Raw genomic sequence first — 24,548 nt, 5'->3', positions numbered from 1 at the left:
CACTCGTGCCGACTGCCGATCGGACTGGATTGTCAGCAGCACCAACAACAAGCTGACCGGCATAAGTAGATGTGTATGTATATGGCGTGGTAATTCAATCACACTGTCCGAGATCCAGCACCCGTAAGGTGTTTCCTCCAAACCTTTAGGCTCACTTCTTATCTTCCAAACTTCCAGCGACAACAGCGGCTGCAGATCATCGCCAGCACATCATGACCACGACATACACTAGCACGCGATAGCAACCCACTCTGCTCTCGAGATACGCAACACGCAACATGACTCGCCAAATCCTGCCCGTCCCCAACCCAGTCCCGTCCTACTGGCTCTCTGAAGAGTCTCCGCTCGCTGATCTGCGCTCGTCAACCCGCTTGCCGGGGAAGTGTGGCGTGGCAGTCATTGGCGCGGGTTTGGCGGGCGTGTTGACTGCTTACCGTATACTCCAGAACAGTGGGACGGAGAGCGGTGGCGAGCACCGCGACCCTGAGGCTGGACAGAAGAGCCCGAGCAGTAATGCAGATGGGGAACTAACGGAGTAGGGTCCACTGCAGGATGGTGTGCGCGCGCCGGGGCGCGGGGTATTGCCTCTCGACGCGAGAAAGCTGTCTGAGTGCGCGACGAGCAGGAATGGCGGTCATGTCAAGGAGCAGGTCACTACGCTTTTGAACCTGCCTTGCGGCGCGGAGCAGACGGGGAGGAAGAGAGTAGAGCTCCAAGACTACGTCGAGCGCGCCATGTCTGATGTAAAACGGGTCGTTGAGGAGGAAGATCTAGACTGCGAGTTTGAGCTCCGCCGCAGTTATGACGTGTTTACTGATGCTGGGGATGCCGGGAGTGTGTTTCAGCGGTATGAGGATGCGAGGAAGAGGGGCGAGGCATGGACGCAGAACGTGTCTTGGGTTGGAGAAGAGAGAGTGGAGCAAATCACCAGTATCAAAAGCGCGAAAGGCGCGTTCAGTGTCCGTGCTGCGTCGTTCTGGCCGTATAAGTTTGTAGCTGGGTTGTTGGAGCGCATGGTCAAGAGATGGCCAGACAGACTGAATGTGCAAATGTGCACGCCCGTTACCTTATTGACGATGAGTTCGTCTGGCGCCAATGTGCTGGTAACAGACAGGGGTACACTCACGGTGAAAAAAGTTGTGATGGCAACAAACGCATACACCGCGGGTCTGCTTCCAGCCTTCAGTGGTAGAATCATCCCCGTCAGAGGCACGGCGAGCCACCATGCACCGCAGAAACCGGTGAATCCGCATCTTAACAATATGTATAACATCAACTTCGGCCCCGGAAAGGGCGTCGACTATCTCAACCCGCGGCCTGACGGCGGTATCGTAGTCGGCGGCGGCGCGTGGCTCTTCGCCCACAACGTGTCGAGCTGGAGAGACAACTTCGACGACGCGCACCTGTTCCCTCCACACGTCATGGCGTACTGGAGGGAGTAAATACAGGAGATATTTCTTGGCTGGAAAGACAGCGGAAGTGTGAACGATCATGTGTGGACGGGGATTATGGGCAGGACGGGTGACGGACAGCCGTTCGTGGGGAGGGTGCCGGGGAAAAGCAATATGTGGGTGCTGGCGCGGTTCAATGGAGGTGGGATGTCGCTTATTGCGGTGGCTGCAAGGACGGTAGGAAAGATGGTCTCAGAAGAAAAGGGCTTTGAAGAAGGAAAGAGGAAGGGCTGTTGAGAAACTTTGAGTGTAGCGGGGAAAGATTGAAGGCCCTATGATACTACTGGGACATGTGGACACGGCAATGTAATCTAAAGAGAGCTGCTAAGGGAGACGGGGTCTCGAGGATATTCGGCATTTATCGTTGCGTTATGCTATATCGGCTTTGGGTATTTACCGTATTCTGTCGAGATCTGACTCCCTGAAACGGACTTGGTATAGAAAGCAGGTGCTCCTTTATCCCAGGTACCAATGACGCGCAGCTTGTACTCATGTCTCACGAAGACTCTTCGAACTGCAACTCCAGCTTTGCGCTCTTCAAGACTGAGAGGTGGTTGCCCAAATATACGCATGCCGCAGCCCAAAGGTGCGCGAAATTCATGACGAGCACATTCAAATGCGGCGATATACCCTCAGTTTTCAGTGCAGCCACGGCTCTGACAAGCACGCCAGCCGACGGTCTGTGGGGCACTGAACAAACGGTTAAGCGTGAGCTTTTTGAGTGAACTGGGAAGACGCTCCTTCAATTGGTCTTCGATGATGCCCCGCCTCTCTTCGCGTTCAACCAAGAAAATATGCCTGGAAAAGATACGTTGAGATGTTCTAGGTTAGTGTACTCGCGCGCGTCTAGTGAGTGTTGTCAATCATGAAGAACGAGTCGAGCTGCAAAAACCTACCGATATGCTCATTGTCAGTCACAGGGTACAAGCCCGGTGTTTTGAGCGAAGGGTCGTCAAGGTGTTTGCTTTCGCCGTGATTTCGGGGTGAGAAAAGAGTGAGTTGTTGTCGCGCTGTCGCTGTTCCGTGTGGGTGGGGATACTTGCCAATACAAGAAGGGAAGCTGCAGGTGAAGGTAAGCCAACGCAGTTGTCAACAAACGTCACTGGAGCAATCGATAGCTTACGAGCTACTAGGCATGGGTCGCGCAAAAGTTTAACACGTAGAATCTACATGCTAAGTATGTTCTCGTTTCTACTGTCCCACACTCTCTAGCCAAACAACGCTGCTTGTGCCCAAACTCATGTCACCAATACCAACAGTACTACTACTATGGAAGGCTGGCACAACCATGATACTTTCCCCGTAACTCAAGTAATCTGTCTCACAATTGAGAATCTCTTCGTCACCAGCCTTGCCGTCATCCTTCTCCTTTGGCTTGACCCTCGGCCTGATATCCACACTAGGCAGCAGCGCGTTGCCTGCTTTCAGTGGAATGAGCATGATCGTGAAGTTTTTGGTTTCGTCTTTCGTGGCTGTGAAAAGGGCACGGCGTTGACCGGCGATAAGCCATTGATCCGGTGATGCGTCGAGGGTATACACAAACTCGATAGGGTCCTCCGCGGTGTCAAGGTTTGCTGCAGCAACAAGCGATGCAGATGAAGCCCATCGGCGGGTGTGCGAGATATGCAGGGTTGCTTGGAGGGGTTGGCCAACGACAGCGATCTTCGATTGATGGGACAAAGACGTGAGGTCCAATGAAGTGGTATTTAAGATGTGGACCTGAGGGATAGAAACCGTAATGACCATACGCCGAGGTGGATGGGGAGATGGTGGCGCGGACGTGGCTGCAGGAGCTGATGTGTTGGTCTTTAGTAAGTGCACTGTCTTGTTGTCCTGTGTTATCAGATTAGTTGGTTCGCCTGGAGTCACTTCCAGGCTAGCTTACCTTCAGCCAGCCTTGCATCCATGATCGCGTCTCTTCACGCGCAGATTGCGGTAGGCTTTCCAGACATTCTGCCCAATCCATCTCTTCGAACACACCCATATCTACCTTCTCGAGCAGTGCGATATTATCGTACTGGTAGGGTATGATTTTTCGCTCGGCACGCTCGACAAAGGCTGCTAACAGGAGCCGGCTGAGATGAGTAACAGGACTGCCCCTGAGAGAAGCGGCAAAGTGTGCTTTCAAGCGGTCGAGAATGTCTTCGCTCAAGCAACGGTACTCTACCGCAAGGGCTAGACTTCCAGTCGGCTTAGTCTGCATTTGCTCTTCGGCGCTGGCGGCCTTTCTGATGATCTTGTATGTCACCGCTGCTGGCTGATTCACAAAGACGTGCATATGTTTCTTTGACCTCTTTGGCGCGTGGACTTCGAACTCTTCTGACCCCTGAAGCTCAGTATCGAGTAGCTCTAGTGGGGCTTGATTTGCCGTTTTAATATTGAACTTTGAAAACAACGACTTGCCCTTGAAGTGATCGTGTACATTGACGTCCAGTGGTAGTTCGACCGGAATGGTGAATGATGAAAAGTACTGAAACTGACCAACTGCGGTGTGGTAGTCAATTTCAGCTCTAACAGCGAGGTCCTGGAGGATTGTCTCCATATCGTAAGGAATCTTCAGGGTGATGCTGGAATTTGCCGACATTGCTCCAACTGTGATCACACCAGGCTTCTGACTGTCTTCTATGACGCCATCTTCTGACTCCAGACTTGCCTCCGCGGTCCGCAGCCGCAGCCCAGCTGAAGCAGACTTCAGGCGGATTTCTGCCCGCTCGACCTCATTTGCGCCTATGGAACAAGAGATCTCGATATGCCGTGGTTTGTCGATGTGTATGAAGTGGGACAGGTAGACACGGGCGTCAAGTGCTTCAGCGCGGGGAAAACACTGGACACGGGCCTTTTTCGCAGCTTTCAAAGACGTAACGGATGCCGAGGCAATGATGCCGAGGGGAGTTGGAGCCTCCGTTTTGCTGACGGGCTCATGCACGAAGGCAATGCGTTTGGCTTCGAGAACGATCTTGTCAACTGTATATGGCCCGGTTGTATTGACCTGCCGCTTGTCAGTATTGTACACATATGTTCAGCGGCGCGGCTTACATTGCATCCAACCCACACCTGGGTCAGTCCCTTCTTGATGGGAATTGCCTCAGGTGTCTCCAGCCAGATGTCTTTAGCGGTAGTCGAATTGGCACTGACCAACCTGACTTTGGCTGCGCGAACCTCGATTTCATCTTCTAGGATATGTCTGAACTGGAGGCGGAGTTGGAAGCCATCTTGATCTTCGTAGTGTTGTAGGTAAGGCTCCACAACGATGTCGGTAAAGTAGTCGGCCATCTGAACAGACACATCGTACGGCAGCTGCTGCGAGTAGTTGACAAGCTCATTGAACACACCACCAGTGTCAACTCTGTCGTCATTCAGCCAGTCGTTTGGCACGTTGGAGATGCCGTCGTCGTTCGCTCGCTTGGATGAGCTGCTCAACGAGATCCTACTGGCGGATGATCTGGCAAGTAGATCGAGAAGCGTTCGAATGTACTCATCCTTGCGATGGAGCTTCTTGAGACAACGAGCGTACATCTTCAGCATGGTCGCCACAACGGTGTTCCATCTGCTCTTAGCAAAGAGTGACAGACTTGCGTCTGGTGAGCCCTTGTTTGTAATGCCAGCCATGCTACCGAAATACGTTGCTGCCGCTCGAAAATCACCAAGCTCGTAACGTAGGGCTGCCAGATCACCAGTGATGCTTTCTGCGGACTTGATCTGTCCAGCCGCACGATAGTGCTGGAAGATCTGGTCGCTGAGCGTCTCGTAAAACTGGCGGAAGTGATCGAGAGACGTGGCAGCGTTGACGAGAGCTGTCGAGGATATTCCAGAGGTGGCATGAACAGGTCGCGCGACATTTCTAGCATTCGTGGCGCCCTCTGCTTCTTCCTCGTCTTCTTCATCCTCGCCAAGATTGACTTCAGCGAAGTCTTCGCTTTGGCTGAGAGTAGGAAGGATTGCTGCCCAGCCCACAGCCCATCCCAGTGACTTTCCAACGTGCTCGAGAAGCCTGCGTTGGATACCGATCAGCTGTGCTCTTTGACCAGCCAGATCCATCAAACCGTTTTTTGATTGATTGACCATGCCTGGTTGTGCAAGAGCTACTCGATCTTGGTACTGCCCATTTTCGTACACTACCTGGCCAGTCGTCGAAGGCTGTAGGTAGGCAGCCTCTGTCGAGCCTGAGCGGGACGATGAACGAGATGGGTGTATCATAGTCTTGGGTTCTGGCCCCAGCTTTTCTTTGCCACGACCACTGAAAGAACGGCTTTTACCGGGCGAACTTGTGTTGGCTTCTTTCGCAAGCTTTGTGAACGGAAGGGACGATGTTGAGGTTTCGCGCAGCACTTGATCCAGCGCTGAAAATGTCCACGATCGCACCAAATTTTCGACTAGCTGCTCTGGAAAGGTGGTTTCGTGAAATTTGGCACTAATTGAAATGTCAGAATTCATATTCGAAAGGCAGATAGGGTGACTTACCCGTTGATCAGGTCTTCCCGCAACAGCCGACCGGCGAAGGTTACGAAGTTGAGCGCTCGTGTACAAAGTTCAGCTAGCGAAAGCAGATCTTCAGAGTCAAGGACGCTTCTATCCGAGCTGGTACCAAGATGGCTATCATCGATCGACCTCTGATTTACACTGGCATTTGGCCGCGGCTGGAGCTTATTTGCCAGATCTGCCCGTGCTGACTGCGAATTACCCATTCTAAGAAGAATCGACATCTGACGAGCGAAGATGTACACCCTGAACTCAAAGATTGAGATGTTGTTAGCTAAAATGAGCCCTCGATAGTCTTTCTTCTTGGCGTCGATAGGCTTGTCGTCGTGAAATTGCACACGATCCTGCTTATTGCCATCAGCGGTTTGGCCCTGTTCTAGGACCTTGGCCGCTTGCTGATACAAATCCTCGGAGTGGTTGAGCATTTGTAGGGCGCTACCATCGTCTGCCTGGTCACGAATAACGGTATCGAGTCCGATTGAAAGCTCGTCATAACCGAGAAGCGCGTCGTCGATAAGACCTGCACTTTCGAAGCCCCGCGCCAGTCCTTCTTTCAAGACAAAGAAAGTGTTGAAGTTCCAGCCTGGGAGCGAGCGCTGCGAATCGTTCTTGCGAATATCCTCCTCGTATTGACTGACCCGCAGATCGAAAGAAGACAAGATCAGTGTCTTGAATCTGGTAATTACATCTGCCCAAGCACCATCATACTCCTGTTGGGTCTCAAGAGTAGCTGGTGATGCGACTAAGCCTGCGGCAGGCAGCATCTGCGGAGGCACACGTTCTTTCTTTAGCCGTACTTGTGCGACTCGATCGGGCGCCGACTTTGAAGCAATGTTGAAGTCTGCACGAATCTTCTCGAGAATGGTAGTCGATGTCCTCTTGAAGACAGAAGTCGCGCCGGTCTTTTCCTTGTCCCCGGTTGCGGCGCTTCCAGACCCACGTGGCTGACTTGCTGCAGCTGTATCGGGCAAGACAACGTGGATGATCATCCATTCGTAGGCGTCGTGGTTCTCTTGCGAGCTCGTTGAGCTGCTCTGAGCTGGCGGTGTGTGATCCTTAATCCACTCACGCAGCTGTTTACGTGCTGTGCCCTTGTAGGCTTCCGAATCATCGCATCTCAAGAGATACACCTTCAGATAAGGTGTTCGACGTAGGCCCGGAATTTGATGGCGCCTTTCTTTCTCGGCGCTTGCATCCTGGGTCGACTCGCTGGTAGGCACAAGGTCCACATGGAGAGAGTCAATGGATCTGAGGGGCCTTGTTGGTGCTTTCCAGTGCAGGTTCCGAAGCGGTAGTCGCGCCGTCAAGTCCTCTTGAATCAATGGGAACACGCCCGACGGATCGTGGTACTCGACTATGCTTGTCAGCACAGAGCGCAATTGCTCTACAGATCGAGGGTCCATACCCGTGACCTTAGAGCTAGACAACCCATCCATCACCGCTAGTTCGTATTGCTGTGGCCGAGGGGCATCTTCTGGGGCACCTAAGGCTGGCGCAACATCTTCAGCCACGCTCATGAAACACGTGCAATATGATGATGATTTGTAGGGTCGTTGTATGAAGAGCGATGCTGTCTCAGCCTCACGTGTCTGCTCCCAGGGTGAGTGAACGTTGCCGGTTGGCTCGACTTGCTGATCCGTCTTAGGGCCTCGCTTCGTTTATCGATAACACACCCCTGCTTCACAGCCTCGACTCTCTGACCGGCTGACTACAGCCTTTCCAATTGCAATGACCGACCAAATGCCGTCTCGCTTGTGTTGACCTTGTTCAGGACCGGTCAGTAATAATACAGGTCCACTCAGGATGAGACTCGATGAATGCGGCGGCCGGCGTGCCATGCAACGTCGTCTCGCGGCACGACATGTCACATCATTTCCAAGTCTGAGGGCGCCTCGCATTCGTCGCATTCGTCAATAAGGCATTTCTGGCAGTCTCAGGCCAATTATGTCTTTCCTTCGCGTCCTTTCGCATTGCTCAAAAGGAGTCAGCCTGACTTCGCGACCATCTTCGCATCGCCCTTCAGGAAACTTCTACACTGCCTCCACAAGGCTTCGTGATAGGGAAGCCTTGATAGTATTTGAACTTACGTATGAATACCTTCTCCGCCGTCTACTCACTCAACCAGACAGCTCACGTATGCGCCCGATCCCTTGACATATCGATCGTCTGCCCCGTTTCTTCCTTGTCTTCAAGTCACATCTCTAAGCCTGACTCTACTCCCACTCTACTATGGGTATGGGCGACTACTCGCCGGGCAGCGTATGGTACTACGCACCCAACAAGGCCGCCCCAATCATGTTCATCGTCCTATTCCTTGTCTCAGGAGTCCTTCACGCCTACCAGACAATGTACGAATCTCCCTTCTCCGCATATAATCCACCACTGACCAAGCGTAGGAAACACAAATCCTGGCGCACGACCCTTCTTCTCCCCTGGGCCTCCCTCCTAATGATTGCAGGCTTCAGTATGCGCCTAGCGGGCGCCTACCACACCTCCTCCCTTGGAATTCTCATCGCATCCACAGTCCTGATCATGTCTGGGCCGCCCGTGTACGCACTGATAAACTATTTCGTGCTCTCGCGCCTGCTGTACTACATGCCGTACCTGGCGCCCCTGCACCCGGGGCGTGTGGCAACAACCTTCATCGGTCTGGACGGGGTGTGCGAGATCCTTATCGGCAACGGGGCGTGGCGCATGGCGAACAGCAGCATGACTGCATCTCAGCGGCAGGCGGGTGCGAATATGGTCATGGCGAGTCTGAGTCTGCAAGCCGCGCTGTTCGCGGGGTTTGGGGTGCTGGCTGCGCTGTTCCATCGTAAGGCGCTGCGGGCGGGCGTGCTGACGAGGGGGACGAAGACGGTACTGTGTGTTATGTATGTCTCTGCTGCAATTGTCACGGTGAGGTGTATATACCGCTTGGTCGAGTATGTTATGGGGTGGGACAGCGAGATCTATAAGAACGAGGTGTATTTTTGGGTCTTCGAGGCGGGTATCATGTGGATCAACACCGCGCTGCTCAACGTATTTCACCCTGGCAAACGACTCCCGCGCTCGAACGGGACTTTTCTTACGAAAGATGGCGTTACAGAGCGTCGAGGGCCCGGTTGGGACGATGATCGTCCGTGGCCCGTCACCATCTTCGATCCACTGGATATCTGGGGGTTGATTCGGGGCAAGGATAGGGAGACGAAGTTCTGGGATATGAGTGACGAAGAGCTGGAGCGTGTGCGGCTTGAGAAGAAAGCCAACAAGCGGAGCGTAGTGGGTGCGCTGTTGGATCCGTTCAGACTTTGGGGCGAGAGAGGGTATGTTGAGAGGCACTTTTTGAAAAAGAATAAAGTGGCCGGTAGGCGGGAGTGGGACAGGGCGGCCAGAAATTGTGAGGATACGAATGTCTCGGAGGCTAGAGGCTAGAGGTCTTATGTAGGAGATCGCTGTGGCTTTTTGCTTTCAACAATTAACGTTGTTATGCTCGCATGGCAGCTCGAGGTTGGAATCCACTGTTTCTTCAAGAACGGCACCTCTTCGCTCGCTGTGGTCAGTCAGACTTGGGAGTGCTGGAAAGTGCAAAAACATACAACAGCGGGTATTCGCTAGTGGTCACCCACCTAACTACTAATCCACCGGTACGTTGCTTAAATAGGGCTGAGCGAACGGGAAGCCTTGTTTTCAACGTCCTATGGTCGTATGTGAAAACTTTCATAGTTTTGCATATCTTATAGTCGGCACCTTGCTTGACATCACAAGCTGCTCTGCTAGTCTCTAAGTTGATGATGAGCACAGCGAGATTCTGGTTGGTACATGTCTCTTACATCTGGTATCTGCCCCGGTCTGAGCATCTTAACATGCTTCCTTTGCCGTAACTCCATTGCTAAATATGCAAAATGATGGCTCCACCTCCTGTTGTCCTGTTGTTCTTTTGCCTTGCACCTACAGCGCCATTCTTTTGTGTTAATGAGCGGAAGACTAGTCCTTGGGAATCATCTGGTCCTCGCTGCCGTCCCTGGGTACGTAGTTGATGCCCGCTGCCTCAATGGCCGATATCATCTCATCAGGCAGGATGCCCTCGACCTGCGTAGCGTAGACACCAGCGACGTAGCCCTCCAGCCGCTGGTACCTGGCAACCCAGCTCTTCGAAGTATCTGCAACAGTGATCAGGCCTTCGAAGACCTGCGAAGTGCAGTCGTTGACGTTCTCGGAGTTCCCAGCGAGTTCGAGAATCTCTTCGCAGTTGGGGCAGCCGCCGCTCATGAACTGTGTGTACGTACGCACGATCGAGCAAACCATGCAGGCGCGTAGGTTACGCTGCTGGTTGGGTGGGACGAAGGCACCGCCGGGGATCATGGTGGTCATTTTCGCGGATGGCTTATAGATGGGAGGGTCCGATGAGACGTGTGGATGCTGGGAGGATTCTGAGGCGGTCGAGTCCAAGCGCTTTGTGCGGGACTTGAGGCGGCGAGTCTTGGGAGGGGGTGCTGGTTGTTGTTCGGCGGGCGCGTTGTGGTTGTGTAAAGGGTTCGGGTTGGGGGTGTCTTGGAGGGGCGTGTCCGATCGTTGCAGTCGGCGCAAGGGTCTTAGAGGAATATTTGAGCCAACTGTCTCGAACCGTGGTAGGGCGTGCTCTTGGTTTTTGGGCGGAAAAAGGTTGTTGGCAAGGGTGCTCTGTTGTAGCCCGACTGAATGGGAGCTCTCAGTGGCTTGGCAGGGCTCGATGGAATTAGAGCGCTTTGGGACCCCGCGGAAGTCGTTAGGGTCAATGTTCTCCTCGTCACAGTTGGCCAACAATGAACAGCTTCTGCTGTGTTGTTTCGCTGGAGTGCTCCTGTCTTCCAGAGGATTCCTTGCTTTGGCAACGTGAACACTCTTCACTGTTGCTGCGGGAGGGCCGGCGTCTTCGTCAATGTAGATGTACCTGTCTACCTTCCTTGTGGTAGCGAGGCCCTTTTTCGGAGGCATTGTTGCGGATAGCTACGTCGTCGCTGGGACCGCTAGCTGGCCGATGCGTTAGTGGCAAGGCGAGGCGGGGATCTTGTGTGCTTGACGCTTCGTTAGGTGCGGGAAAAGGCGTTGGCCGTTCACGACATTTTTTGCCGTGCGCTATCTTCCAACACTTGGAAAGAACGTCTCTCGAAGCGCACCTTCCATCGTTATATTCCAGTCGCCCGCCTTCGTGCCTACCTATTCCTCGTGTGCCTCTTATACCCCGCCGATCCGCACAAAACTTAGATACATCATGGGCGCCAAGGAAGAGGCCATCGAGCTCAAGGATAAGGGCAATGCCGCCTTCAAGGCCCACGACTGGCCTGCTGCGCTGGATTTCTACACCAAGGCCATCGAGAAGTACGACCAGGAGCCGTCATTCTACACCAATCGTGCGCAGGTACGTAGCCTGGCCGCTGCACCCGGCCACATACTGACTTGGTTCGGCAGGCCAACCTAAAGGTCGAAGCATATGGCTTTGCAGTCGCAGACGCAGATAAGGCGATCGCGCTCGACCCGAACAATGTCAAGGCCTACTACCGTCGCGCCTCAGCCAACACGCTCATCCTGAAGCATCGCGATGCGCTCAGGGACTGGAAGCTCGTCGTCAAGAAGGCACCCAACGATGCGACCGCGAAGCTGCGCATGGTAGAATGCGAGAAGATCATCAAGCGCGACGCCTTCTTGAAGGCCATTGAAGTTGAGGATGCGCCGTCAGTTGCAGAGGGTCTGGATGTCGAGAACATGATCCTGGAAAGTGGCTACGATGGTGCACATCTGGGCGACAAAATGACTCTCGAGTTCGTCGAGGACATGATCAAGAGATTCAAGAATGGCAAGAAGATTGCCAAGAAGTATGCCTACAAGATCATCCTCGCAGTCATGGACATCTCCAGGAAGGAACCCACAATGATCGAGCACGACGTCGAGGACGGACACGAGATCACCGTTTGCGGTGATACACACGGTAAGCATACTAGGACTTCATACATTGCACAGGTGCTGACTACTACTAGGCCAGTTCTTTGATCTTATGAACATCTTCAAACTCGCCGGCAAGCCTTCAGAGAAGCACTCCTTCCTGTTCAACGGTGACTTCGTCGACCGCGGGTCTTGGTCTACCGAGATCGCCCTTCTTCTGTATGCCTACAAGTGGCTGTACCCCGATAGGTTCTTCCTGAACCGCGGAAACCATGAGACCGATGACATGAACCGAATGTACGGCTTCGAGGGCGAGTGCAGAGCCAAGTACACTGAGCGCATCTTCAAGCTGTTCTCCGAGTCCTTCTCTCTGCTGCCTCTGGCTACGCTCATTGGCAAAAAGTTCTTCGTTCTTCACGGTGGCCTCTTCTCGGACGACAAGGTCACACTCGACGATGTCAGGAAGCTCGACCGGTTTAAGCAGAGGCAACCTGGCCAGTCTGGTCTCATGATGGAGATGCTCTGGACTGATCCTCAAACTGCCCCTGGCCGGGGACCCAGCAAGCGTGGTGTCGGTCTCCAATTCGGACCCGACATTACCAAGCGCTTCTGTGAGAACAACGGACTCGAAGCTATCATTCGATCGCACGAGGTTCGCATGGAAGGCTATGAGGTCGAGCACGACGGACGCTGTATCACCGTTTTCTCAGCGCCCAACTACTGCGACAGCACTAGCAACAAGGGTGCTTTCATCAAGATTGGCCCCGACTACAAGCTCAGATACACAAAGTTTGACGCCGTACCGCACCCCAACATCAAGCCAATGGCTTACGCCTCGAATGGTATGCAGGGTCTGATGTAAACATCATTGCATTGGTTTGGGTCAGGATTCGGTTCAGTCGTTCTTCGCAACATTGCAGCGATGCATGGTTTGGTGTTCTTTGGCGCATCATCATACCCTGGGTCGATTGGGGCTCAGCATGGGCAGACGGTGTACGGAGAGTGATAACACTGTATGTATACATCTCTGGATAAACAGGTCAGAATCTACTCAGCTACACATAGAATCAAGAAGGGTCTATTCATCTCAAGCCCAGCTGCACAGTGACGTTTTGGTGCTGCCAGCGCACGACCTCGGCCCCACGTGTTGTTGACAGATAGGCTAGAGGTAAACAAGGGTGGAAGATCACGCACGGCTCACCACAGCTCCACCTCAGCGCTCAAGCCTCACCAACTTGCTTTCGACACCGAGTCAATTTGCGCAACGCGTCGAAGCTATACCGCCATACCCTGCGATGTGAAGAGTACTTGGCTGCACGCGTCAACATGCCTGCACAACAAATATTCTCCGCCAAAGCCCTTGTTGGTAAGCAGACTCCAGAGCTATTCCCGAGAGAATGCTGATGCGTTGCAACAGGCGTTTGGAAGAACCTCCGAAATACGCGCGACAAGAACGACTTCTACCTTACTCTCCAATACCACCAAGACGAGGCGCGCGGAGGGAAGAAACGTGGGAAGACAAGCATTGTCGAGACCTCTTCCGAGCTCGAAGATGGGAAGGCCGTGGATGCTGGCGGGAAAAGCATTAGCTTCGTCGTGCCATGGCGGAGCATGCAGGCGCAGAGACGAGAGCTGAGGATCAAGGAAAAAGAGCTTGCTGAAGCTTTGGTCATGCTTGCCGGCGAGGTCTCGTTTACAGGTATGCATCTTCTCCTCCTACGCCTCATGCAGTGTCCTTAGCACAGAATCATGGACACTGACATGACACAGAACTTTCCCCAACGCTACAAGCATCCCTTACACAGAACCCTCTCGTCCAGATCCGCCACCTGGCTGCCGGCATCAGCCGTCAAATGTCGAAAGTCGAAATGCAGATGGCAGACAACGCACCATTCTCATATGGAAAGAATCTCTACACTGGCGGGGAGGTAGCGCGCAAATTTCTCCCAGCCATACAATCACTCTTCGACCAGCGTCCGGTGCCCCAACGTATGATCTTCGAGTTGCTAATGGAGCTCAAAGACCTCGTCTACATGGCCATGGCAGACTGCACCAAGGAGGTACTTGAGTGGGAAATTGATGGTCCAGCTATTGGTGCGCTCGAAGAAATGGACGACGCCTTTGCTAAAGCCATTACACCGGTTGCTGCAGCTGTCGAAGACGGACATTTCCAACCTAAAGAGCTAGAGCCAGGGCAGAAGAGGGTGCTGCGACGAAAAGCATCCTCGCTGTCAACTATTACACTGTCAAAGCCGCAGCAACCATTCCTCGCTGCCTCAACTACTGAGTTCCTCTACACCCTCGAGTCGCTAGAGACCACAGCCATGGCCCTGACTCATCTGCCAATTCCAATCCCTGACTTCTGCGCGCACTCGATCATCACTCTGCGGCGGTTATCACCACGACAAACACTCACTGAGTTCTCCGCAAGCAAGAAGCGAAGAACAGTGCGTTGTGCCGAGTATGCTCGATGCATGAAGTGGGCGAGCACCAGCTGGCGACAGGGTGGAGGTTGCAGACGTGGGTGCAAGAATGAAGATGAGGATCCAGAGAATCTTCCAAGCTGGCATCGAAGCAGTCGCTGGTTCAATGGAGACGGAGATGGGACACACATGGTTGGTGGTGGTAGACCAGAGGAGCTCGAAGCCATCAAGGACATCTGAAATGGCTATCGACACAGTCACTTCCGAGCACCTCACACGACCCCATTGTATGACAGCCACGATGCAAGCTACCCGCACTCGGCACAACGCTCCGTTCACTACGGTCAGCTCCGCCGGATAGACTAGAGCACGGACCGCTTCCCGGACCTCCAGAGATTAGTCAGTGATTTCTCCGCCCTCCACGCAGCCACGTCTTGGCAGATATGAGACAGTGGAACAAGCTTCGACGAACGAGGCTATTGGTGGGTTGTCTTCATGATGACGCACTCATGGATGGTCGAGCTCAATGACAGGAGCCTGAGCAGCGCTAGACCATGTCCAGGAAATAAGCAGAGGGCGTGCGACATTGATGCAGCCCAACGACTGCTCAGAGTGCACAGCTATTAGCCTGCGGGTCTTACAGCTGTTCTCTAACAAAAGATTACTCAGACGGCTTCTCAATATACCATAGCCGGAACAAAGAATAGCCACCTACGCCACGGCTCACTTGCTGTCCAAGTTCCCGCCCTCTATCCTACGACTACCTCGAATCTCGACCTCAGCCCATCCGAATCGGAACAGTTCCTGCTGCATAAGCGGAGGCCAAAGCACGAAACCTGGAAGACGTAGATCCCGTATCTCAGGAACACTCAGAATACCATCTCGAGGCGCGTTTGACTTTGCGCGGATGCTCTTTACCGCCTGCGTTGTGGCTTGATCGCCAGCCTTTGAGACATGGTTCGCCAAATCGAATTCTCCGCTTCGACCCCGGAATTCTTGGCTCTCTCCAGCCTTGCTGCCGATAAACCCTTTTCGATAGACTAGTCTGGATGTGGTATTAGATATCAAGTTGTGGAAATGATGAATGTTCAACACCGCAGCCTCACCGTCGCACGCAGTCCCCTAGCTATAAATACAAGCAATGTCTTCTCATCGGCGAACATAGCGACGACAAGAATCACACGGTCTTTACTCACCATCACATTCTTTTCAAGATGTACACCACACACTCTTTGCTCATTGCGGGCCATCTTGCGCCTTTAACCCTTGGCGCATCCATTCCCGTGGATCTTGTCCGTCGTCAAGCTCTGACACCAGCCATCGATCTTCCCTACGAGTGGACGTACAAATGATGCTACGTCGATCGCGTTGGGAAGCGCGCTTTGAAAAGGGCTCTCACCAGCAATGCTGAGATGTCTGGGGGATTCTGTGCACGCTGGTGCTCCGAGCAGGGCTACAGCTTTGCGGGCAAAGAATGGAGCCGCGAAGCGAGTCTCCTCCCGCGCAGGATTAGCGGAGTGGAGGCTGACCTCAACAGTGCTTTTGCGGATACGACATCTTTGATCCTGTTCCCACTGAAGACATTGACTGCTCTTGGCCATGCAGTGATCCACTGGTTGCCGGAGAGGCCTGCGGTTTGAGCTGCGATGAGTTAAGAAGGTACTTCTCTTGACCTTTAGGCGTGCAGTCCTCTCCTTCGAGGGGATATGGTGGGCGAAATCGTAGGCGAGGTGGTGGGCGAGATCGTGAATGAGCGAGGTCGTGGGTGGTGGTGGTGGTGCTGGAAAACATTGGAAGGGCGGGTTGGTGCGAGTTTAAGTATCAGCAGCTTATACCAGAGGCTGGTCCGATGGGTCCAGCTGTTGTGCATTACGCGTTTGCTCCGTGCCTTTGACGCCCAAATGAAGATGAAAGTGGAAAGCAAACCATAGTCCGCTGGAGTCTCGTTACCCGTGCGACCCACAGGATTCTCAATGTGTGGTTTTGATTTACGCCAAGTTAGCAAGTTGGAATTGTGCCTTGGTTCTTTATGTTTGGCGCGAAATGCTAAGCAGGTGACGCTGCAGCATGTCTGAACATGCAGGTGACGGGGGGTTAGAAAACACCACAAGAGAACTTGTTCTGTACCATCATGTGCATAGGAAATCTTATCTGCATGAACACGTGAACATTCAGAGTGACCGTTGCAGATGACGACGAGATCCAGGGTTTGCTTTTTACACAAACCGAACCATACGAAGACCCCGAAAGCCAAATTTACTGAAACTTTGTTCAGAGATACACGGTACACCACATGAATAATATCTTCGCGCGCTTCGTTGGGGATCATCGTGGACCTAGCTCCTCGTGGTGATCTCGAATTCTACATTGTGCGGCGTGAGGCCAGGATTGCTACACGTGTACTTATTAAGTGAGAGCAGGACATAGTCACAAAGATCCGCACATAATGTTTTGGATTACCAACAAGTATCAGGAAATCTCTTGTCATCAAATTATGCCTCTCGCAGAAATGGTGTTGATCCCGTGGATCACTCGAACCATGTGGTGAAGTTCTAAGAGATTTCTGGGGTGCTTTACGACTAGCTTTAGCATTACGCTATGTGTGGTATGATGACCTGTCAATCTGGTCATTATTCTTGTTCCGATCCTGTGTATCTTGTACTGTCTACCCATTCAAACCCACCATGTACTCAATCTTGCTGGCTTCTTGATAAGCTAAGCCTCCGAAGAATTCTCAAGCCAGAGAACAGAGTTGCGCAACGCGAGCGACGCTCACCGATCCTTCATCTCGACGTCATGATCGTCAAATTTGCCAGGTGCGCCAGTCTTCGCTGCCTCTCCACCTTTCGATGCCGATGCTCCCATATTGGATGGCTCTCCGAACTCGATTTTTGGAATTGGAGACGACTCGTACATCTTGAATGTCTTGGCTTTCCTCGATGCTGAAACTGCAGTTGAAGTCGAGGGTGTGCGGCGATACTTCCTTCCCTCTGGCCATGAGTAGTCCGTATTGACTGAATCTTCCATGCCCCTTGGCTAGACGAACTTGGGAATTGCAGGAATCGGCGAGCTGACAAAGGCGAGCGGCTTTGAGATTACGGACGCCTCGCTCTTGAAGCTCTTTTCTGTCCGTGGGCTGGCTTACTTCCTCATGATTTTAATCAATTTAAACAGACGAGACTCCAGCGCGAGTTTTGCAGCGGTGATTGCAGCCTCGCCTGCCTCTCTCAGAATGAAAGGAGGCAGAGCAACTTGAGACTACGCAGCGTGAGAGCCAGCATATAGCATCTCCGGCTCGTAGCCTGCACCCTTGACGATTTACAGCACCAGTGTATGACAGGTAGGGCAACAGCGCTTTGTGACCGACGGAATTTTGAGAGGGTCATCCAATTTATCAGTAAGCTCCTGGGGTGGCAGCAGCAGATGAAACGCGTTCGATTGGGCATTGGTCTCGCAGGTGTCCGGATTGATAAGGTCTTCGCGCAACTTGCTGATAAGATATAGGGAGATAAGCAAAGTCTCGCAATGTTATGTGCCCTTGAAGACCGTTCTTGCTGCAGTGTCAAGCAAAAGCTTCTTGGCAAATTCACGTCCATGGTTTCCGAGCCAGTCGATAGGTAATGAGCTTGCTCTCTTCCTCGTCGAACTTCACTGTTCTTCTGCCACGTCGGAAAGTGAAGTTGTCAAGCAACTCTCTGATATACAGCTGGGTGCCCGCATAATCTGATGTAGACCCGATGACGTTAAGCGCAATCCTTTGAAGGATCTTATTTGTGACGCTGCTCGAATCCGACCCCACGCTGCGCTCCAGGGCCAGATAGGCAATGGTATGTAAACAGATCAATTCGAGCCAAGTGAACGCAGCGATAGCCCATGGCTTGCTGTCAAGGGCTTTGATCTCTGAATAGTGCTTGTATTTATCAGGTTTTCGGTCAGGAGACTTCGTGCCGCCTTCATGATCAGCATCGCCGCCACCCACCTCTGAGCAAGGTCCCCTAGGACTGGAAGTGGGAATGGGTGCTTGTGTCCTCCTATCAGATGCTTGATTAGTATCCTTGTGCTTGGCGTTGGCCAGGCGATACTTGAACGCAATGACCGTGATATTAGCCTTCACGAAGGGACCTAGCTGGCCTATCAATTCGCTCAAGCAGCGGAGCCAACCATCAGAGGCGGTGACAGCATCGTCAGTGCTGCAAAATTTTCGGAGAAACTAGCTCGATCTCCTGGCTGGCCATTAGGCTACTCTACATGATAGCGCTGCCTTTGAATCTGTGCCTTTCGCTTGAATCCGACGAGGTCGAGCATGGATGTATCTACATAGGTCACAACGACAGATAGCAGAGTTTGTAGCAACGGCATGGTCTCAAGGTCGTATTTGACTGTGAGAGATTCATCTTGGAGAAGAGTTTTGAATCTCGTCAGTGCAGCGGCATCTTGATCGAATCTCTGAGCATCTCCTGTCCTATTATCGTTCGCTGGCTCGGCCCGTTGGTTCTCGATTGTGTTGCGGTGCAATTCGGTCCTATAGGCCTTGATCGTCACTTCTGTTGACTACCTTGGACTAGCACGTCTCAGGGCATGTATATATGGTCGCCTCATAGCTAGCAAGCAACTCAGCGCAGTTTCCATCGACTATACTGCGGCTACTTCTGCCGCAATAAATTGCGAACTGACACAAGTTCAAAGCTGATTTGCGTTCTTCTTGGGTGAAGGGTCGTAGCTGACCATCCATCTGATGATTGAACAAGATATCCATTAGATTGTCGCTTGACACCACCACCTCAGTAATAGTAGACCCGGACACTGATATGTTCGAAGAAATTGCGGGCTTCTTTGCCACGGATAAGTCTGCCATAGATCCTAGCAATTGAGCTCAGAAGGGTATAGTTCTGTAGCTTCTCTCGGGCTAGAATGGTGGCACCTGGATTAGTTACAGTGTGCGTGTCCCTGATTAGCTTCAAGATGTTGGCGCTGTGTTCTGCAAACGAAACATTGGTCGTTGGAAATTTCCTGCGTTTGGCGGTCGCATTGGGGCTTCTGATGGCATAGTTGAGGGCGCGGAATCTGTCTTGCTGGAATCTATGTACCGGTTCCATGTCCTCCGTTGGTTAAGAATTGGCCTTTGTTATTTCGTTTCAAGGGTGAAGTGGTGGGGCACTGCCTATGCATGGCATGATATGACCAAGGGTGGCGGTGATGGAAGATGCTAGTGGCACGTGTTTTCGAGAGCGAGATTCCGTTTGCTTGAGATGTAGTGTGTCGGACATGATGCACAAAGCTGTTTAGATATTATAGGAGGCAGCTTAAAACTGCAGATGCAACCATGGTTCACATCCGTCTAAACCACTGATCGTGGCCACTCGTCTGCGAGACCCACAAGTTCTCCCTTTTGTTACAATGTCTGGACCCACCACCCTACATCGGTAAATTCCAAATAAAATCCAGAGTCCCATCATCAAAGCTCTGGAAATTTTGCTGGTTATCGAGCCCAAACGGAGCCATAGCGGGATCAAAAGGCAGCGCCAACCAATCATCATCAGGCATCATACCTGTAACATCGCCTGCCAGGCCAGCAAGCGCAGACTGTCCAGCGTGGCTGTTAAGGAAGTCCATGGTCCCTGTTGTGCCATTACGCTCGGCGGATGTGGCGCGTGAGGGAATGCGAGGAGGGCGGGAGGACACGACGAAGGAGTCGCGGAGGCGAGCAACATGCAGTTCCAGGAGAGTTGCGTAGCGGGACGCGAGATGCATGTCGTCGAGTACGCCTGGATGTGTATTAGTGAGTGACAGGTGATGATTGCGAGAGGTGCTTACTCGCACGCAGAGCGCGGATCGCTGCATCCAAGATGTCAAGTGATGATTGCAGTTTCTGATTCCTTGATCCCAAGCTCAGACCCTTGATGAGATATATCGAGGATGTTGTTATGCGCAAGAATATCCGCACCGGCGAGTAGCGCAGGGCACCTGATTCTGACAGCTGCACCACCTTCTGCAGAATCTGACAGCTTCCGTCGACAACTTCTTGGATGAAGTCGTAGTCTCTGGGCTCGAGATTCATAGGCAAGATCTCGTCTTGAGGCACATCGTTGTCTGTCTCGGCGAGAGTGCGTTCGACAACAGCTTGCATGCCGACCGAGTTGGTGTATATGCGGACGTATTGGTATTCGATAGTAAGCATGTCGTGGAGACCCACCTTGAGCTCTGCACGGCGGTAAGTCACAAAATGATAAGTAACGATAGACAACACTTACTGCAGGGGTCTAGATACTTCTTCCTCCATGATGTCAGCAGTGGCTGGAAGTGCTCCAGCAAGCCAATGTATCTCCCTGTACGCAGCAAGCTCTTCGTAGTCGCTGCCGAAGGATAGATGGTGTCAGAAACAGAGCGCGCCAGTTTGGTAAGCTCCACCCATGCGCTCATGAACGACTGCCACTGCTCGACAGCACCTGTGGCGGAGTCGACGGGTATCTTCTCCATCAGAGCATGGTTCAAACTCTGCGGTATCATCGAAGTGCAACCAAGTCGCCACGACAGCTGCTCGAGCAGGACGTAAAGCAGCTTGCGGGCCCGAATGCGCCGTAATACTAGGAACTCTGTACCTGAGTTCGGATACGATCTTTGGTCTTTGTCAATGCTCGCGTTGTCTTCAAACAAGCCCAGCTCTTGGGCCAGCGACAGAGCGGAGCCCATCAGCATCCACGACATGCGGTCCGATCGTTTCGCAGGCTCTATGACATCCTCTAGCCATCGACTCGATGTTGTGTCCCCTTCTAGCAGCTTCGCACCTTCTGCGGTTGTGTTATTGGCGCCAATCATGAGCTCGCAGTCCCACCCATCCGCTGCAGTGGGAAAGTGCAAGGCGCGTGGGTGCCATTCTGAGAGCAGTAACAACGCCTCAATTGATCCAATTGTCCGGCTCTGTGCTTTTGACGGCTTTACCTGGCCGAGCATGATCTTCATGATGAAGCGCTGACATTGTTCCCATAATCGATCGTGAACGAAATAGCCTCTTGATGCGCCCCCCACTCCTGGCAGGATATTATAACGAGATGAAATCATGAGAATGGTGACACATAAGAATGGGTCCAGCGCTATCAGCGCGTAGTGATTATCATGGTGTGAGTAGAAGTCGCCAAGGATAGGCGACAGAGGTGAACAATTCTTGAAGAAGAGGTCGACATACGTGACGGCTTCGTGCGCGGAGAACCAGCCCATCTGCACGAATCGACACGATGTCCATATTTTCAGTGTCTCTGGCGATGGTGTTGACATCTGCACTGGCTGTGCTCGGAACGTGTGGTACGGCGATGCAGCGTCGAACCCACCAGATGGTCCTGATCTTGGCGTCTCATACGCTTGCGAGCCGTTCGCTTCTTGGTTGTCGATAGCATCGCGGTGGTTGGCGGCTTCAAAAAGCAAATTCAGTGCATCGCTGCCGCTGGAGACAACGGTCCTCATTACTGAATGGGCAAGATCGGGCTGAGACGAAACCCGCCGAAGATGAGACGGTGGCGATAAGATGTCAGAGCGATGTGAGTGCCCATTGAGATAAGGGCTTTGCACAGGAGTGAAACCATGGCCTGAGATAGATGAACGCTGAGCTGGCGACGGCTGGGCGGGTGCAGGCACAGATGAGGAAGGCACAGGACCAGGAGGATGAGTCTGAGGTCTCGAGTCACCAAAGCTGATCTCCTCTTCCTCATCTCTCGACTCCCCAGGCTTCCGCCTTTTCACCCATGATCGCTCAGACCTAAAGATACATTCTCGCATCTCTCGCTTGCATCTTTGACATGGTGGCTTGAGCTCACCACCATCCGGGCCAGTACCGAGGATGCATTTTGCCTTACGCTGCCGGCAATTTATGCATGCCTTGTAGGCGCGCTTAAAGTCCTCGGGGTGTGTCCGCTTCTTAGTGGTCGAATTCGCGTCCTGTGTACCCAGGGCGGCATTTAGGTCGTGTGTTGTGGCCATTTCACAGGCTGGTGGAGTGCTGCGCGGATGGCGCAGGAACAAGACTGTTGAATGGCGGCGGCAATGACTGGATTCTGCTGTGGGAAGGGTCTTTTGGGCCGAGCGCATGGGCCGAAGCGTGAATTGCCGGTCAGTGAAATTCCTACTTTACACAGCGTGCAATTGTGCCAGATGCAGTTGCTGAAATTTTGATTGCCCTGCTACAATTGAGAATCACAATCAATTCGGTCTCAGCGATTTGCAGTGCCCAGCACCGAGTGAAAAGTGCACCTCGCGCCGTTCTCCGACGGCTGACGAGCCGCTTGCACGCCGGCTAACGCGGGGCAGGGTCGGATCGGCTTTGGCCATTATCAGTCATCGTCCATCACGACGGAACGAGTCACCATGAGGGATTGTGCCAGAACTATGTGTGTAAACGCCATGTATTGGGCATTGATACGATTTGGGATGAACACACCGGGCTTGTACCGAGAGCTAACGAGCACCTATTTCGTGGCACTGCTTTTCGCCATTTTCCTCGCCTTTCTCTTCAGTCTTTGTGTCTTACCGGCTTGTTCGGTCTCCTGCAGGATGTTAGTTACGTTACTGCATTGAGGGATCTCACTCACCTCAATTCTGTCAACCACTCGGCCTCTATCCTCGTCGTTGTCTGCTTCTGTGCCCCTCAATCGCTTCATGAGCAAGTCCACGTGTCTGTCGTTACTCCAATCGAGCGTGCCCTTCTGTAAAGCAGAGTCGAGTTCACGATGTTGATCATCCTCCTTGCGGTCCAAGATGAGGATGGTAGGTCGTGACTCTTCGGTCTGCGCTTCTTGCTTCTTCACGGGCTCCAATTTCCTCGCTGTAGGTGGTGGTGACGGCATGATCGACCGGCGGCTCTTGTTCCTGTGCATCGCAGATCGTCGCTGGTTAGCCGACCTGCTGATCACGAGAGAGCTTTCTTTCGCTGTCTTGCTCTTAGCAATAAGCGCCGCGCGCTTGGACGAAGAGTCGTCTTTGGAAGTGGCGTCGCTAGCGGTCGACATCTTGAGCTTCGGTATTCCAGCCGGCTTGGTCGAATAAAGAGGCTTGGGGCTCTTTTTCTGCGCGCGCTCGAGTACTGCTTTGGCTACGGCCTTGCTATTAGCACTCTCCACGTTAGCACTCTCATTCCCTGTAATCCAGAACTCTCGGTCGACCTTAACAAGGCTCTCGTGGGTGTCGGGTGGAGCTTGCGCCATGGCAAAAGGGACCGCGGTGGTGCCTTCGCTGAGATCGTGGGACCACTTGGAAAACTGCGTGTCCATATTTTGCAGCACATTGTCCGGATACAAAGCGTAATGGTCAGGGAACGACACCCAGCCGTGGACCTGGTTCATGTGGGTGCGCTTCGGCCTGTCCAATGTTAGTTGACATCCAGGTTGGTCTCAAGACAGAGCTTACACATGCGCCATGTCATCATCTGACCAATCGCTGGAGGCAGTTTCCCTCACGCTCAGACTAGGAGTAGTGATACGAACTGTCCGCGGCGACCGCTCGTCTGAGCTCGGTGTACGGCTCCTGGTCTTCCACTCGGAAGCTGACTCTTCGGAGGTATTGTCATGATGCACGAACTTGTCGCGATGTACAGTCTCGCGGGCGATGATGAATCCGGATGCGTTGGATACAAGCTCTTCGACAGACCGAATGACTGGTTTGGGGCGGAATAGCGGTTGGTTGATATCGTTGCGCGGGCGCGAGGATATTGTCAGAGTACCATCGAGGAGGCCGGCAAGTTTCTGCGCATCGTCGCTGCTGAAGCACGGTGCGTCAGTTTGCCGAAGGCAGAGTCGAGGAAAGCTCTTCACTGCTTCCGCTTCCGTAGCAGAGTAGAAGCGTGCGTATTTGGGCATTGCAGGACGAAGTACTGACAAGATGAGTACAATCTAGGCGTAGAAAAGGAAGGAGCGTGATTGCGCGCGCAGGCAGGGCGGAAAACAACGTAAGATGACACGGAGTCACTGAGGACGTAAAAGCAGTTTGTCGCGCAGCAAGCGTGGACAGTCATAGAAGGAAATGCGAATATTTGTGTGCAGCAGGCCTTTGCAAGAGCTATGTGGGGCGCATCTTGTCACTAGGTGTGCGGAATTGCAGTGAAGTGAAGGGTGCGGTGTTTGAATCTGTTTCACTTCAGCATCCAAGCATGGAAGACTACAGCGCGCTCGCGACCGCGTTCTTGGAGGTTATCTTCCTGAGCAACCCTTTGACAATTTGAAGGAAGGTCCACAGTAGAAAGCGACCAACAGGGCTGCTGACCGGACATCTTCCTGGCTCCAGGCTGAGAAAATGGCGGATAGATATGTAG

The 24,548-nt window shown here is 52.9% G+C and overlaps 10 protein-coding genes across 10 annotated transcripts; 4 read left to right on the top strand and 6 right to left on the bottom strand.

Moving 5' to 3' along the window:
* Positions 1-278: 278 nt before the first annotated feature.
* On the top strand, positions 279-1,688 carry M421DRAFT_102381 (FAD dependent oxidoreductase; the record flags this gene model as incomplete). Its single annotated transcript, XM_033586769.1, has 3 exons — positions 279-535; positions 599-1,418; positions 1,449-1,688. The coding sequence occupies 3 exons, from the start codon at positions 279-281 to the stop codon at positions 1,686-1,688; spliced, it is 1,317 nt and encodes a 438-aa protein (XP_033446911.1).
* A 902-nt stretch (positions 1,689-2,590) lies between these two features.
* M421DRAFT_422626 (uncharacterized protein) lies at positions 2,591-7,545 on the bottom strand. The gene is made up of 5 exons (XM_033593228.1): positions 7,336-7,545; positions 5,913-7,284; positions 4,488-5,862; positions 3,337-4,440; positions 2,591-3,284 (listed from the first exon to the last, which is right to left on the bottom strand). Exons 1-5 carry the CDS (start codon positions 7,445-7,447, stop codon positions 2,643-2,645), a joined length of 4,605 nt encoding a protein of 1,534 aa, XP_033446910.1. The 5' UTR covers positions 7,448-7,545; the 3' UTR covers positions 2,591-2,642.
* A 165-nt stretch (positions 7,546-7,710) lies between these two features.
* On the top strand, positions 7,711-9,428 carry M421DRAFT_422624 (putative RTA1 domain protein). The gene is made up of 2 exons (XM_033593227.1): positions 7,711-8,278; positions 8,327-9,428. The coding sequence occupies exons 1-2, from the start codon at positions 8,160-8,162 to the stop codon at positions 9,342-9,344; spliced, it is 1,137 nt and encodes a 378-aa protein (XP_033446909.1). The 5' UTR covers positions 7,711-8,159; the 3' UTR covers positions 9,345-9,428.
* An 18-nt stretch (positions 9,429-9,446) lies between these two features.
* M421DRAFT_422623 (uncharacterized protein) lies at positions 9,447-9,686 on the bottom strand. Its single transcript, XM_033593226.1, has one exon. It carries the CDS (start codon positions 9,631-9,633, stop codon positions 9,469-9,471), a length of 165 nt encoding a protein of 54 aa, XP_033446908.1. The 5' UTR covers positions 9,634-9,686; the 3' UTR covers positions 9,447-9,468.
* On the bottom strand, positions 9,613-10,932 carry M421DRAFT_422622 (Spt4-domain-containing protein). Its single transcript, XM_033593225.1, has one exon. The coding sequence runs from the start codon at positions 10,884-10,886 to the stop codon at positions 9,897-9,899; it is 990 nt and encodes a 329-aa protein (XP_033446907.1). The 5' UTR covers positions 10,887-10,932; the 3' UTR covers positions 9,613-9,896.
* Positions 10,933-11,463: 531 nt separating this feature from the next.
* On the top strand, positions 11,464-12,951 carry M421DRAFT_212526 (Metallo-dependent phosphatase). The gene is made up of 3 exons (XM_033588239.1): positions 11,464-11,877; positions 11,927-12,844; positions 12,897-12,951. Exons 1-2 carry the CDS (start codon positions 11,556-11,558, stop codon positions 12,691-12,693), a joined length of 1,089 nt encoding a protein of 362 aa, XP_033446906.1. The 5' UTR covers positions 11,464-11,555; the 3' UTR covers positions 12,694-12,844; positions 12,897-12,951.
* Positions 12,952-13,157: 206 nt separating this feature from the next.
* M421DRAFT_102376 (uncharacterized protein) lies at positions 13,158-14,494 on the top strand (the record flags this gene model as incomplete). Its single annotated transcript, XM_033586768.1, has 3 exons — positions 13,158-13,197; positions 13,249-13,530; positions 13,602-14,494. 3 exons carry the CDS (start codon positions 13,158-13,160, stop codon positions 14,492-14,494), a joined length of 1,215 nt encoding a protein of 404 aa, XP_033446905.1.
* A 4,369-nt stretch (positions 14,495-18,863) lies between these two features.
* On the bottom strand, positions 18,864-19,485 carry M421DRAFT_212368 (uncharacterized protein). The gene has a single exon (XM_033588238.1). The coding sequence runs from the start codon at positions 19,348-19,350 to the stop codon at positions 19,036-19,038; it is 315 nt and encodes a 104-aa protein (XP_033446904.1). The 5' UTR covers positions 19,351-19,485; the 3' UTR covers positions 18,864-19,035.
* M421DRAFT_422618 (uncharacterized protein) lies at positions 19,485-22,452 on the bottom strand. Its single transcript, XM_033593224.1, has 3 exons — positions 20,506-22,452; positions 20,069-20,455; positions 19,485-20,019 (listed from the first exon to the last, which is right to left on the bottom strand). Exons 1-3 carry the CDS (start codon positions 22,223-22,225, stop codon positions 19,670-19,672), a joined length of 2,457 nt encoding a protein of 818 aa, XP_033446903.1. The 5' UTR covers positions 22,226-22,452; the 3' UTR covers positions 19,485-19,669.
* A 258-nt stretch (positions 22,453-22,710) lies between these two features.
* Positions 22,711-24,096, bottom strand: M421DRAFT_6913 (uncharacterized protein; the record flags this gene model as incomplete). Its single annotated transcript, XM_033596587.1, has 3 exons — positions 22,711-22,788; positions 22,834-23,599; positions 23,648-24,096. 3 exons carry the CDS (start codon positions 24,094-24,096, stop codon positions 22,711-22,713), a joined length of 1,293 nt encoding a protein of 430 aa, XP_033446902.1.
* Positions 24,097-24,548: the final 452 nt, after the last annotated feature.

Source organism: Didymella exigua (genome assembly GCF_010094145.1).
Source record: "Didymella exigua CBS 183.55 unplaced genomic scaffold M421scaffold_21, whole genome shotgun sequence".
Classification (NCBI taxonomy): Eukaryota; Fungi; Ascomycota; class Dothideomycetes; order Pleosporales; family Didymellaceae; genus Didymella; species Didymella exigua.
The sequence above is the reverse complement of the archived record's forward strand: the minus strand, read 5'-3'. Positions and strand labels throughout refer to the sequence as shown.

Bases quoted from the DNA above. Each gene is read 5' to 3' on its own strand.
- M421DRAFT_422626 (XM_033593228.1), bottom strand. From the start codon at position 7,447: ATGAGCGTGGCTGAAGATGTTGCGCCAGCCTTAGGTGCCCCAGAAGAT. The intron at 7,285-7,335 runs GTATGGACCCTC...TGACAAGCATAG, and splicing joins GTCTAGCTCTAAGGTCACGG to TCGAGTACCACGATCCGTCG. The intron at 5,863-5,912 runs GTAAGTCACCCT...CATTTCAATTAG, and splicing joins CGGGAAGACCTGATCAACGG to TGCCAAATTTCACGAAACCA.
- M421DRAFT_422624 (XM_033593227.1), top strand. From the start codon at position 8,160: ATGGGTATGGGCGACTACTCGCCGGGCAGCGTATGGTACTACGCACCC. The intron at 8,279-8,326 runs GTACGAATCTCC...GACCAAGCGTAG, and splicing joins CTTCACGCCTACCAGACAAT to GAAACACAAATCCTGGCGCA.
- M421DRAFT_422623 (XM_033593226.1), bottom strand. From the start codon at position 9,633: ATGAAAGTTTTCACATACGACCATAGGACGTTGAAAACAAGGCTTCCC.
- M421DRAFT_422622 (XM_033593225.1), bottom strand. From the start codon at position 10,886: ATGCCTCCGAAAAAGGGCCTCGCTACCACAAGGAAGGTAGACAGGTAC.
- M421DRAFT_212526 (XM_033588239.1), top strand. From the start codon at position 11,556: ATGGTAGAATGCGAGAAGATCATCAAGCGCGACGCCTTCTTGAAGGCC. The intron at 11,878-11,926 runs GTAAGCATACTA...GACTACTACTAG, and splicing joins CGTTTGCGGTGATACACACG to GCCAGTTCTTTGATCTTATG.
- M421DRAFT_212368 (XM_033588238.1), bottom strand. From the start codon at position 19,350: ATGGAACCGGTACATAGATTCCAGCAAGACAGATTCCGCGCCCTCAAC.
- M421DRAFT_422618 (XM_033593224.1), bottom strand. From the start codon at position 22,225: ATGGCCACAACACACGACCTAAATGCCGCCCTGGGTACACAGGACGCG. The intron at 20,456-20,505 runs GTAAGTGTTGTC...ACCGCCGTGCAG, and splicing joins GAAGTATCTAGACCCCTGCA to AGCTCAAGGTGGGTCTCCAC. The intron at 20,020-20,068 runs GTAAGCACCTCT...ATACACATCCAG, and splicing joins GATCCGCGCTCTGCGTGCGA to GCGTACTCGACGACATGCAT.